At 41.5% G+C, this 13,486-nt stretch overlaps 1 protein-coding gene across 3 annotated transcripts; it reads left to right on the top strand.

Moving 5' to 3' along the window:
• Positions 1–2,783: 2,783 nt before the first annotated feature.
• gpr174 (G protein-coupled receptor 174) lies at positions 2,784–13,452 on the top strand. Of its 3 annotated transcripts, XM_037779932.1 has the most exons (4): positions 2,784–3,068; positions 3,292–3,481; positions 11,309–11,711; positions 12,440–13,452. In XM_037779932.1, exons 3-4 carry the CDS (start codon positions 11,514–11,516, stop codon positions 13,262–13,264), a joined length of 1,023 nt encoding a protein of 340 aa, XP_037635860.1. In that variant the 5' UTR covers positions 2,784–3,068; positions 3,292–3,481; positions 11,309–11,513; the 3' UTR covers positions 13,265–13,452. The 3 variants fall into 3 exon arrangements, with proteins under 3 accessions (XP_037635860.1, XP_037635862.1, XP_037635861.1); XM_037779934.1 differs by lacking the exons at positions 2,784–3,068; positions 3,292–3,481 and adding an exon at positions 7,091–7,617; XM_037779933.1 differs by lacking the exons at positions 2,784–3,068; positions 3,292–3,481 and adding an exon at positions 9,540–9,593.
• Positions 13,453–13,486: the final 34 nt, after the last annotated feature.

Genomic DNA, 13,486 nt, shown 5'->3' with positions numbered 1-13,486 from the left:
CGGACGCTACTGTGTCTGCTCCATGGTTTTTCCAGGCGGAAGTCGAGACATCATTTTGGCATTTTGGCATCATGCGTCACTGAGCAACTTTCATAGCAATAAACGAGGCCCCGCCTCCAACACTGTATCCAGTTCTCTTAATACATCCATGGAGAGAACACCGAAGATCCCATAGATGTCAATGCAATTTGACGTGTTTGGATTGTAATTTTGACGAGTTCATATGTATTCATCTCTTGTTAAACAAATGTTTGTTTTATACACGTCTAATAATTATTTTGAGATCTTGCCTGAAGCTGGACTTTCACGATTTCTTAATAAATTAGGGTTGATCGCCGTCATTCAGTCTTCCCCCGTCCAACACAGTGGCCAGATATTACTCATCCAGACTTCTATACATACAGTATTTGATTGAATCCCGTTAGGCGAAGTGTTGTCTGTAAATAACCAATGTGTTAATAGCCAACTGTTTGATCTATAAGCTGAGATTTAGTTGGAGACGACAGTCTGATGCTGCTATAACGTTAATGTACGACTGTATTACTGCAGCAGCTTCACACTCAAGCTACCGTTAGCCATGCTAGTCACTGTCACCAGCATCATTTAGCCATTTACCATACTGACGGTGAATATTCACGTATCGTATGTGCCTCAAATCTCAGTGTGAAAGCCTCTGTTAATCAGCTACACAACAGCTTTTTGTCATTTTCTCTCCTGTGACAGCCAGTTTCTTTCCCCCAAAAGGGAGCGCAGCCTCGGAGATGACGCGACGCTGGTCTGGTCTATAGCTTGGAGCCATAAAGCCCCTCAATTATGTCTTTTTTAGGACATGGCAGGGGAACAAATCAGAGATCAGCGTTTTTGGATTTATTGTTGGTGCAGCTCTTCAACATAGCATTATTACTATTACTGGTTTGTTTAAAGTAGAAGTTTGGAGACATGTTTCAACTTCTTCTCTTCACGCTGTTACTGTCTATGAGGGACACGGGATGGTGATGAGAGCCTAATCAGGATGATGTATTGCTGGTCTGATGTATTATTCACAGGCTAACTTGTTGTTTTTCCTCAAGTAATGACACGGCTAAACATGACTGATAGTGTATCATGTTGAACTTAAACAGACTGACTCCACATGTTACAGCTGCATACAAAACTGACCCAAAGAGCATTGACCTCAATGTGAAGAACCTTCCAAAAGGTCATCGCCTTAGAACAAACCCATGTCTGTGTTTCATAATGAGTGTGCTCACACAATATCGATGTGAATATCATCACAGTGGTCTCGTGTAGATAAGCTGCAGCTATCTTCAGTAAAAATGCAACAACTGTAAAATAAGCTATGTGTCAAAGCTGTATGTAAATGCTTGTAAATAAAAGCGCTGTCTGTCTGTCTTACAGTATCTGTTGATGTTTGTGTCGCTTCATAATGAGGTTCCCTCTGTTTCAACTTTGCCAACTCCTCTTTGGCTCTACTTCCTCTCACGATACAAAGTGGTGAAGACAGTTGGCAGCAGTTGCAGCAGCTTTCAATAACCGGTAACTGCCAGGCTCTGAGGTCGGCTTTTAAACTGAAAAGTCAGCCCCCCCCCCCCCCCCCCCCCCCCCCCCACACACACACACACCTCCACTTGCATCTGCTAAACACAAGTCTGAGCCAACTCTGAGACAGCTACCCACCACCACCGGGCAGATGTATCCCACCTTAGGAAGAACTGTCAGTTGTCTGACTCACCCACCAAAATGTTCCCACTTCTGATCTTTTCATTACCACGCTCCAGCATCAAATTTCATCTGCTATTTAACTGCTGAAAATATTGTGAATTATGTGCAACAGTAGCTTAAAAAAGCAAAAAAAAAAACTTTTCTGTTTCTAGTTTTCGTATTGATTCTCAGTCATGATATATTACATTAGGGTTGTCAAAGTTAACGCCATAATAACGCAAATTTGTTTTAACGCCACTAATTTCTTTAACGATTTAACACAACTTGAGTGAAAATACTGGTATCATATGAAAATACAAAACCTAAGGAATCCACTGGTACCAACCATGTCATACTAGCTTGTCACGAAGAAGGCTAGAAACGCTCCAAACTGATGCTAAATTTTGGCGAGGAAAAAACTGTCATGGCCATTTTAAAAGGGGTCCCTTGACCTCTGACCTCAGGATATGTGACTGAAAATGGGGTCCATGGGTACCCACGAGGCTCCCCTTTACAGACATGCCCACTTTTTGATAATCACATGCATTTTTTTGGGCAAGTCATAGTCAAATCAGCACACTGACACACTGACAGCTGTTGTTGCCTGTTGGGCTGCAGTTTGTCATGTTATGATTTGAGCATATGTTTTATGCTAAATGCAGTACCTGTGAGGGTTTCTGAACAATATTTGTCATCGTTTTGTGTTAATAATTGATTTCCAATAATACATATAGACATACATTTGCATAAAACAAGCATGTTTGTCCACTCCCGTGTTGATAAGAGTATTAAATACTTGACAAATCTCCCTTTAAGATACATTTTGAACAGATAAAAAATGTGTGATAAATTTACGATTAATCATGATTAACTATGGACAATCATGTGATTAATTGCAATTAAATATTTTAATCGATTGACAGCCCTAATTACAATGATTCCATCTGCCACCAAAAGCACATGCAATGTAGCTCGCAAGCGGAAAAAGTGGCCATAATAGCAGAAGTCATGGTGTCAAAAATTCTTATAAACCACTCCCCTACACTCACAGGAAGCACTGTGTGTGCTGAAACCCCCAGAACAGCAGAGACACAGAGAAAGAGAAAGACACACAGAGAGGACACTGTGAGAAATAATACAGGAAATAACTTCAGATTAGAAAAGAAAAAAGACAGCAGAAATTGGATAGGAGAGGCAGAAAGAGAGATAAGAGTGAAGAAAGAAAGAGTGAGGAAGTGAGAGGGCAGGACAGAGAAAGTGAATAGTGCTGGTCAGAGGGGGAGGAGGGAGGGGATGGCATGTATGTTGGCTGATGCTTCACCCTCCTGCTTTTTGATGCGACGCAGCCTCAAACCTGAAGACAAAAGGTGAGATATTAACTGTTGATTCCTTTCAAAAAGACAGTGCTGTTCTGTGAGAGGCTGTAACAGCTGGATGCCTTCAGTGTGGAGTCATGCCTCATGGGGGACCTCGCATGCGTGAGGAATGTCTGTTATGTTGAGGGTGTGAATGTGTGTCTGTAGGCCAGAGTGCTCCTTTATCTGCCTGTGTATCTGGGATGGGGATCGTGACATGTTTTTGTTGGAACAGCACACGTGGGGGGACCCAGGCGCTGCTGAGTGGCCACTAACTTTTTGGGGTGCTGATACACGAGGCGAGATGTCGTGCATGAGCGGAAAACCTACAAGGCGCCAGCAACCCACAGAGGGATGATTCACAGAGGATGAAATACTGTGTTTCCACTGGCGAGATCTGATGACTGAAAGTGCTGAAATCTAAGGTAGGGGTGCGGACATTTCATAAAACTCTGATATCAACATGATCCTAAGACATATGATGTCTCTGTTATGATAAGATGATGTGTGGACATCACATAAGGGTTGGCCGTGATAGGTCATCATTGTGCACATAACTGCCATAAACTGCAAGGAGGAAATGAAAGAATAATGATTAGTCATTACTAAAAAGACATTGAAGATCATATAGACACTGAGAGAAGCATACTGTACGTGCAAAAGTGAGAGAAGAATCACACTGAAAACAGTCCCACATAGGTCAAAGGTCATTGAGGCTAAAAGGAGGACTGGGGATGGAAGGTCCACTGAGATCTTTCTCAGTGCTGTGAAGTAGGATAAAAGGCAGTCAGAGAGCAGAAGCCACATTGCTGCGGAAGACTTTATGTCTTTAAAAAATCCCCTCTTTACTTGACCAAAGTTCCTCTGCTCGTTAACACCCTCCCCCTGAAGTACTGGACTAGAAAGTTGTGAGGTAAATGTGCTTTGCTTGAGTATTTCCACTTTATGCTACATTATACTTCTACTCCACTACATCTCAGAAGTAAATATTTTGCTTTTTGCTCCACTACATTTATTTTAAAGGTTCTAAATGTGAGATTGGAAGCTTATCTGTTGCCTCTGCATGGCTCTCAATATGGCGACGGCTTATAGTTAACGATGCTAACAGCGATAAACAGGGCAGGACTGGCCATCTGGCATGCCGGGCACTTTCCTGGTGGGCTGACACAACGGTCTTTTTTTTTTTTTGTCTAACCGGCCCATAAAACAGTTAGATCGACCCATTGTTTTGTTTGTTTTTTTTTGCTACATTGACACTGGGCTGAAGATGATTGAGATTTGTCTGAATCAGCCCCACCGCCACATGCCCCCGGAACACACTAGCTAGATACTTTTCCCCACTGTCTGGCTACTCCATATCCATGTGAAAAGCCCTGTTCATCTCAGTTGATTACACAATTTACAACCACTTGTTGACGGGAATTATCACGTTTCCTCTCTTTTAAACCTTCCTGAAATGCTTCCTACTCATTACACTGCTTAGTGTTATTAAGGAGTGGCACTGTTGGTATACATAGTGGAGGGTGAAGATGGGTTGTGTGTGTGTGGGCCGGTCTGGGCCAAAATGCCAGGGCCATCTTTTTTGTCCCAGTCCAGCTCTGGCGCAACAGTGGAAACAACAGCAACAGTGCTGACAGGGCTAAGGTTAACCTGAGGAGGGACCAGAGGGTGGGCGCTACATTCCCACGATAGCACCGTCTGTCGGGACGGTGTTATCGGCTGTAAGCACCGTATGAGAGCAGTGCAGAACATCAGCCATGAGCTAGCCAGTGGGACACGCTCACATGCACGAACATGCACTAAAAACACGCATGGCTGGCCCGGCTATGTCAACAAAGCACGGAGAAGCTCGGATTACAACACACACAGAGGGAGAGTGACTTCATTCTCTGCTCAGGTAGACATTACTCCTCTATATCTTTACATAGTAAATAGTTGTTTGCTGCTATATTAACGCTCTGGATATCAAATAGAGAACCTTTATTCCTTTAAGGCTATTGTAACAATCCCACATTGGCTCCTACGTTGGGAACCAGCAGACTTACGTACTTAGATCACCAGCTACAACAGTAATGCTACTTACGTATTGATGCATCAGTATTTTGTTTTAATTTTTTTTTATTTAAGGTTAAAGGAATACATACACATACATGTAAAGGGACATAGAGACAGCAGCAACAACATATATAAATAAAAAAAGAAACATAAGAAAAAGAAAAGAAAAGAAAAAAAAGTGTAATAGTGCAGTGTCAAGAGAAGTTCATATTCATATACATACAACCAACCTCATATATAGATATATATACATACAGTATATACATATGTCTATATCTACATGCGCATTCATATATATATATCCACTTAGACACATTCGCTTACACAATTATCTATTCTATTATGCAGACAAAAAAGGACATATTTACATCCCTTTAGTTGACCTTTATCAACATTATTTATTTATTTATTTTGTTTAACTCCAATCCTCACCCTGACTCAAAGTATCCCACCCTGACTCAAAAATTATATTCTGTTCTTTATTTCTGTTAACATCCTTCTCAAGAACCCACTGATGTTTCAAAAACATTTTGAAACATTCAGTGTTTAATTGCTGTCTTTTTATAGCTTTAAATATAAATGTGTGATGCATCAGTATTAACAATCTAATGATGTAATATATAAAATGCTACATCATTCTGTAGAATGACTCCTTATTTTTATTGTTTTTCCATCACAGAAAGACAACATACACATAGAACAATAAAACAAAACAAAAAACATGAAAGGATATAGATTGCCCTGTCTCTACAAAGTTTTCTTATTGCTATGACATATTCAATGGTTCATTCCCTCATCTTGTCGTTGACATGTAAACATTGTCCATTTCTCCCACTTCTCTCCACATTGCTCAGCTTGTGTTCTTACCCTGTGGGTTAACAGTTCCATATCATATATTTCATTCACAATTTTCAGCCATCCATCTTGTGTAGGTGGTTCTGCCTTACGCCATCTCTTTGTAATGTTACGCCAACAACACTTTCAGCAGATATCTGTCTTCTCTTAACACAGTATTTCCAGTCATATTACCGAAATACAGTACTATACATGACTTGGGTATATCATAGCCCAGAATTTTACTAATAATCTTATGAACATTTACCCGAAACTGTACAACTTCAGGGCAAAGCCAAAATATATGTGAATGATCTACATTTATGGCCCCACATCTTCTCCAGCATGGTTGTGCTACAGACAAGTATTTGTTTGTAATTTGGGGTGTTATAAAAAATCTGATTATATTCTTCCAACAGTGTTCTCTCCATGTACGTGAAGATGTTGTAGACGGTTGTGTTCTCTGGATATGCAACCGTTAAAAATCATCAAAATATAAATTTGTTATCAATCCAGAATACCAATTCATTACTTATAATATAACTTAATCACAATACCAATTCATTACTTACATATTTAACTTAATCATATTGACTATTTGTTATCTTTTCTTATATGCACAAATTATTATTTATAATATACAATTTTATAATATACAATATGCACATGCAATACAACATGCAGTGCATACATACACACATACATACACATAGATATATAGATAGATAGATATAGATAGATAGATAGATAGATAGATAGATAGATAGTAACTTTATTGATCCCGAGGGAAATTCAAGTTTCCAGCATCACAGTTCCATAGTGCAAAAACATGTTAGTAAAAAGGCAGTAAAAAAGTTAGTAGTGCAAAGTACAAAGTACAAAAACATATACCAGATATAAAAATACAAGGAGATGAAGAAAACTGTTAAAGCTGAATATAGTGCAGGGTAACAGCTGTGATACAGGACTATTAAAAAAGGGAATATATAGCAGAAGAGACTGTTAAAAATGAGTATAGTGCAGGGCAACTCCAGTAGCTTAGTCTGTGTGCATTATTATCTGTCCTGCAGATACATATATATATATATATGTACACACACATACACATATACATACAAGTTTAATTTGTAATAATACAAAAAATAGTCGTAATAACTTAAATTATACCTTTATCTCAATAGGTGCCTCTTCCAAAACGAGATGTATTCCCAGACTCTGTCATAGAGGAGTCTTGGTTCAGTTCTGACATGTTTATAACTGTTTGGACCTCACTCCTCTCTTTAGCCCCCCTCTCTCGCACGCTGCGCTGCACCGCCTGTTGCCTTGGTACCGTTTCCATGGCAACAGCCATGTGCACTCGTATCTTGGTGTAGGACGTCTGGTACCGGATCCCCTTCTCCTTCAGTCCTGCTTTAATTGGCCCATATGCCTTAATTGCGTCTTTCCTTGATGTCCATTAGTCATTATAGTAGTTGTCAAAGTAAAGTCGTTTGCCGTCAAGTTCAACTCTGCTGCCAGGCTTTCTGAAGGAGCAGCTCTTTAATATGAAACTGTAGAGAGTTGACTATTATTGATTATTGATTATTGACTATTATTGATAGTGTTGGTCGCTGCCGGCTTCAGGACCAGAGCCCTGCTGTGAGCCCTGCTGGATCTGGAGTCCCTCCCTCAGGTAGTGCAGGTGACTTTACAAACAACTCACTCACAAACTCACTAACTGATCTCCCCTCTTTATCTTAACAACTGAAGTTGTCACTTGTACACTGAGGTGGACCTCCAGGTAAAGAGATCTGGCTTGACTTGACATTTCACTGTTAGTCAATTTCTGGTCATTTCAATCTATGCCAATATAGTACTTAATAACTTACTTCATCAGTCAATAATTAAAGACAATCCAGTATGTTAGTGGAAAAAGTAAGAATCAGGCCAGTAGCTAATGGATGACAGGGCAAATGAGTGTGAAATCATTGTTGTACATTAAAAAGTAAACATCCTTTTACATTTGGGGAAAAAAAAGCAAATATATTAAACTTTTTTGACATGTCTTGCCTGTTATAGTATTTTTGAGGTGGGAAAATTCACATGCCAACAACTTGAAATCAACCCAATATCTACTACCAATATTGAGACATCCCTAATTCCTGGAATGAATACTACTCAATCATTTTAATGATCAAGAAAATAAAGATGCTATATGATTCCAAAATAAACTTATACTTTGCTAAAGTAGCCTAGTATGATTCATCTTTCCCTATCTAACAGTGAGTCTTTCATCTGGAGGCAGGCTGATTCCAGGTCTGCTATTCGGGTTTGTGCCTCTGCGATGTTAGCGTTTTGACTCTATAGCTCTGTCTTTAAACTCTGTAAGATCTTCTTTCATAGTTTTCTTGACGTGCTTTTTTAATTCACTAAGATCCCGTCTCATTTCTTGTTTAAAGTTGTTCAGCTCTTTAGAGAGTACTGATGTCAGGCCCTCTAGTAGTGCATGTTGGCTAGCTGTTGTCTTAGATTCTTCTGCCGTTGCTTCCTCGTCGTCGTCATTCTGTTCAACGAACTCGGCCACACAGTTTTCTTGTGTTTTATTCATTTTCTTGTCAGTCTTATGACTCCTCTGCGATTTCCCTCCTTTCATGCTTAAGTTAAACTGGTTTTAATGCTATTTTATATTGATAGAAGGTACTTTCATAAACCGACTTTGAGGAGCTCACCACTACACGTCCATCTTGTTTGTAGTGCCATCGGAAGTCTCAGAATGACTACTTTTATTTTGATATATAAGTACATCTTGCTGATAATACCCAGCCCACATGGGTTATGCTGGGGGTACCTGGGTACCAAGTGGGTATGGGCCCAAAATGGGCATCTTATCTGGGGCCCACTTGGATCAACTAAGTTGGTCCCATGTGGGTTCTAGGTGGGTCACTAATGGGAAATTAGTGCATGGGCTCAGAATGGGCAACACAAATGGGGCCCACTTGGATCAACTAAGTTGGTCCCATATGGGCTCCCCATGAGGGCTACCCGTGTGGGTCCTAGTTGGGTCACTACTGGGAAATTAGTGCATGGGGCCAACGTGGAAACTGTGGACAAACCCACTTACAACCCATATTTCAGGTCATGTAGTTCCCACATAGAACTTAAACCTGGGGCCGAGATGGGTTTTGGTTTATGTTGCCCAGATTGGGCCCATATAACACCCAGTGTATTCCTGCATGAAACCCACAAGTGCAATTGGCATGGGGCCCATTATAGAACCCAAGGACAATGCCATATAGGGCCCATTTTTCAGCCCATTTACTACCAACATGGGGCCCACATACAAATGTTGGCTAGGTACTTAGGATGATTTTTAATGCAGGACTTTTGTAATTTTACACTGTTGCACTGGTACTTTTATTCAAAGGGGACATATCATGCTCATTTCCAGGTTCATATTTGTATTTTGGGTTACTACTAGAACATGTTTACATGCTTTTATGTTGAAAAAAACACATTATTTTTCTCATACTGTCTGTCTGAATAAACCTGTATTCACCCTCTGTCTGAAACACTTCGTTTTAGCGCCTGTCTCTTTAAGCCCTCCTCCCGAAAAAGCCCAGTCTGCTCTGATTGGCCTGCGAGAAAAAAATATGGTTCACCTTTGCAAAGGTAGCTCTCAAGCTGTGGGCGATATATTCTAATGAGCCTGCATGTGACAGAGGAAGGAGAGCCAAATGTGAATCACATGTTTTCTGATCTAGACAGACCACAAAAAACTGACTCAGTGGCCTCATTTCACAGTTTTTGCGTCGGTAGGCACTCCAGATATTCCAATGTTTTTGCAGGTTTCCATCAAGCAGTCCAGTTCAGTTCAGTTCATTACACAAGAACAGTTACTTTCGCGTCTCTATTAAGTTGTGTATGGTATCAATAGAACCAATCCATTATTGGTACCTCCTCGGTCGAGGTTCCAAGCGAGCTGAGCCGATCCTAGAGTCAGAGAGAATCATCACTAGTGCAACACGAGACGTCCTGCACAAACCCGCCGTTTTCAAATAGCCAAGCTACCATCAATAGTGACTGCCATTTTTAATTAACTTGACCCCGCCGTACAAATGATGAAGTGCAGATCCTCTGTTTGGTTGCCGTTGAAATGATCCATCAGTGAATGTCCCGTTGAAGATGATGTCACGACAGTTTCATGCACCGTCGCTATGGTGATCAGTTAAGAATCCTGCAAAACACTGAGAGGGTACTATCTGCAGTGGAAACACATCAAAGAGAAAAGTAGCAGATACCAAAACTTAGTCAAGTCAAGTCGAGTCGAATCGAGCAGAGCCGTACCATGCAGCGGAAACACGGCATATGTGCACAAGCATTGAAAAAGGGAGTTTTTCATGATATGTCTCCTTTAAGGGAAGGATCTGTGTACTAAACTTGTTACAGTTAATAAAGTCATAAATAATAATCAGTATTACTTACAAAACACCTGATTTTGTGTGTAGTCTGTTTCATTTCCCTTGCAAAAAACAGTAACATACTATGTTTAAAACGGAAGTTCTCTTTTTTCTGTTCCATAATTAGCTAGGAACAGTCTAGTCAAATCAGATAATAGAAAGAGACAAACTGTATAAAACAAGGATGACTCTTCGCAGCTCAAACTGTGTGTTCTTAAGCAGCTTATCTGGGTCGAAGCAAAAAGTAAGGAAACCCATTCTGAACCAGCGTACGCCTACTGATGTTTACAGCAGTGGGTGGATGACACCTACAAGCTGGAAGCTCAGTTCCAGATATTACTGTGCCTTTCCATTTGAAGTTAAAAATCAATATCCGGGTTACCTTAGAGGTTTTAAAATTAAAATGTAAAAGATTTGTGGTGTTGGAAATGTCAAAAAGCGTGTGACACTGTTTGACACTGTTTGACACTGAATTCACCACAGAAAGTATTGTTCTTCATAACCGAGCAGCACGTTTTCCTTGGCCTGGCCTGCTAACCACACACCTGGTCTGCCTTGCTAACCACGCCAGTTTCACACAGGCTTATTGTTTGCTGCCCTGCAGGTGGAGATGCTAAATGGTGACGTGGGCGACTGTAGCAGTTACTGCTCTGTGGGTTTGCATATTTACTGTAAATGCTACTGCAAACGCTGCAATCACACGCAAACGACTCTTTTATGGTTTGCATTAACACATGGGTTAACAAACAAGCAGAAGTTGTGGTTGACAGGCGTGAGCGTCTTTGCATGTGTGTGTGAATGCTGTACAATGTGATGCGTGTCTGAAGGCTCTTTCTCAAAACCTGATATCTATCTGTGCCACATGCAAAACACGCTGCTATTAGAAGTAATATCGTCCTATTGACCCTTTCCTTTCTCCTCTACCAGGATGTTATGTTGCTGGGATTGAATGAAACATCAACAGTTTATCAGCGCTGGACACACATTTCACTCCTCCTCGCCATAATGGACAGCATGGACGCTCCATCTCACCCGTCACAAGACGACAAGCAGCTTTCCTGATTCAAGCTTCCTGTTGGTTTCACAAGGCAGCTTGTCTTGACAGTTAACAGTAAACAGCTCTTGGCTTAAGATGGTCATTGCCAACCACAACTGCAGTGAAGATTTCCAGATATACCAGCACAATGTGTACGCAGTGGTGTACAGTGTGATCTTAGCGCCGGGCCTGCTGGGTAACGTGCTGGCACTCTGGATGTTCAAGGTTTATATCAGTGAAACCAAGAAAGCTGTGGTGTTCATGATGAACCTGGCTGTGGCCGACCTGCTGCAGGTAAACATCCTTTTTTTTTTTTAGGTTTTTAGTCATCTAATTTAATTTCATTATTGGCTTATCCATGAATTATTGTTTCAATTAACTGTTTAACTGATAGCACTTTACTTTAGTCCCCGTAATAAGCATTTAAAAGTAGTATACAACACTTCCTGGGATTGTTTATATCACTCTATAATGTAGTTGTAAGCAGATATAAGGACATTTTAAAGTGTTTAAAGGGGCCCCTTTATGTTTATTTACAGGTGCATACTTATATTTTGGGTTTCTACTAGAATATGTTTACATGCTATAATGTTCAAAAAACGCTTTATTTTTCTCATACCAGCTGTGCTGCCAACCTCTTTTTCACCCTCTGTCTGAAATGCTCTGTTTGAACTCCTGCCCAGTGTTGCCAAACCTTGCGAGAGAAACAAGCAACCAGGTCTATAGAAACAAAACCAAAATAAGCAACTCTCCTCCCCCAAAAAAGACCAAAACAAGAGACCAATATGAGAGAGAAGTTTGCAAAGTTGTTGGCAACATCATTAAGTTGCTTATTTTGTACCAACAGTTCAAGCTGCAAGGGTTATTTAACCATCTAATCTATTCTAAGATACATTCCAAAGTTCAGTCGAAGCTAAAATGAGGTTTCAGTGGCTGTTACTCTAATCAAGTGGGCATCTACCGCATTGCTTGTTTGTAGTTCTTCCTCTACAGCCATCCTGACTCCTCTCTGCTCTCCTCAGGTGCTCTCTCTGCCTCTACGGATCTACTACTACCTGAACAACACCTGGCCCTTTGGCCACCCTCTCTGCATTATCTGCTTCTACCTGAAGTACGTCAACATGTACGCCTCCATCTTCTTCCTGGTGTGTGTGAGCGTGCGTCGCTGTGTGCTCATCAAGCATCCGCTGAGGTACAACTCATCCAGGCGGAGAGGGGATTGGTTTATAAGTGCCCTCGGCTGGCTGCTGGTCTGCTTGTGCTGCCTGCCCTTCCCTCTGCTGAGGAAGTTCAGCGGTGAACCAGACTCGAGTCTCGTCACCTCGGAGGCTGGCGTAACTTACCTGGTGTGCTTCTCAGACCTGCCCATGAGGCATGTGAGTATCCCAGTAGCCGGGGCCCTCCTGATCCTGGCAGAGCTGCTGGGCTTCATCATCCCCCTCGTCCTGGTGTTAGCCTGCACCTGTCTGACTGCAGGGAGCCTCCGGGAGCCTCCGACGGGGGCGATTGCTGACCGGGGGGAGAAGCGTAGGGCGTTGAGGATGGTGCTAAGCTGTGCTGCGGTCTTCCTAGTGTGCTTCGCTCCTTACCACATCACCATGCCCCTAGACTTCCTGGTCAAAGCCAACGTCCTGCGCAACTGCGCCGCCAGGGACCTGATTCTGCGATGTCACCCCGTCACTCTCTGCCTGGCCAGCCTGAACTGCAGCCTGGACCCGCTCATGTACTATTTCACAACGAATGAATTCAAGAGGCGACTGAGCAAGCCGGAGATACCAGAGAGCCTGACTTTGACCAGGCGTCGTCTGTCATGTATAACTGGAAGAGTGAACACAGTGGAGGACTAGAGTAAAGCCAGTCTCTCTAAGCTCTCTTGTTGAAGAACCAACAACCACTAAGCCCCGAGATAAAGACTCCCTCACCTAACGAAATATAGTTTACATGCAAACTAGTACATGAAAACATGGGAGTAAGTTTCAAAATGTCATTTTTTTTCTATTTATATTTCAATAAAAGGTGTGTCTGTTCTTTCTAAGTTTGTTTGACCCTGGTGAAGAGTGAGCTGTTCC

This window comes from Sebastes umbrosus, chromosome 9 (genome assembly GCF_015220745.1).
Source record: "Sebastes umbrosus isolate fSebUmb1 chromosome 9, fSebUmb1.pri, whole genome shotgun sequence".
Classification (NCBI taxonomy): domain Eukaryota; kingdom Metazoa; phylum Chordata; class Actinopteri; order Perciformes; family Sebastidae; genus Sebastes; species Sebastes umbrosus.
This window is presented reverse-complemented; position numbering and strand designations above follow the sequence as displayed.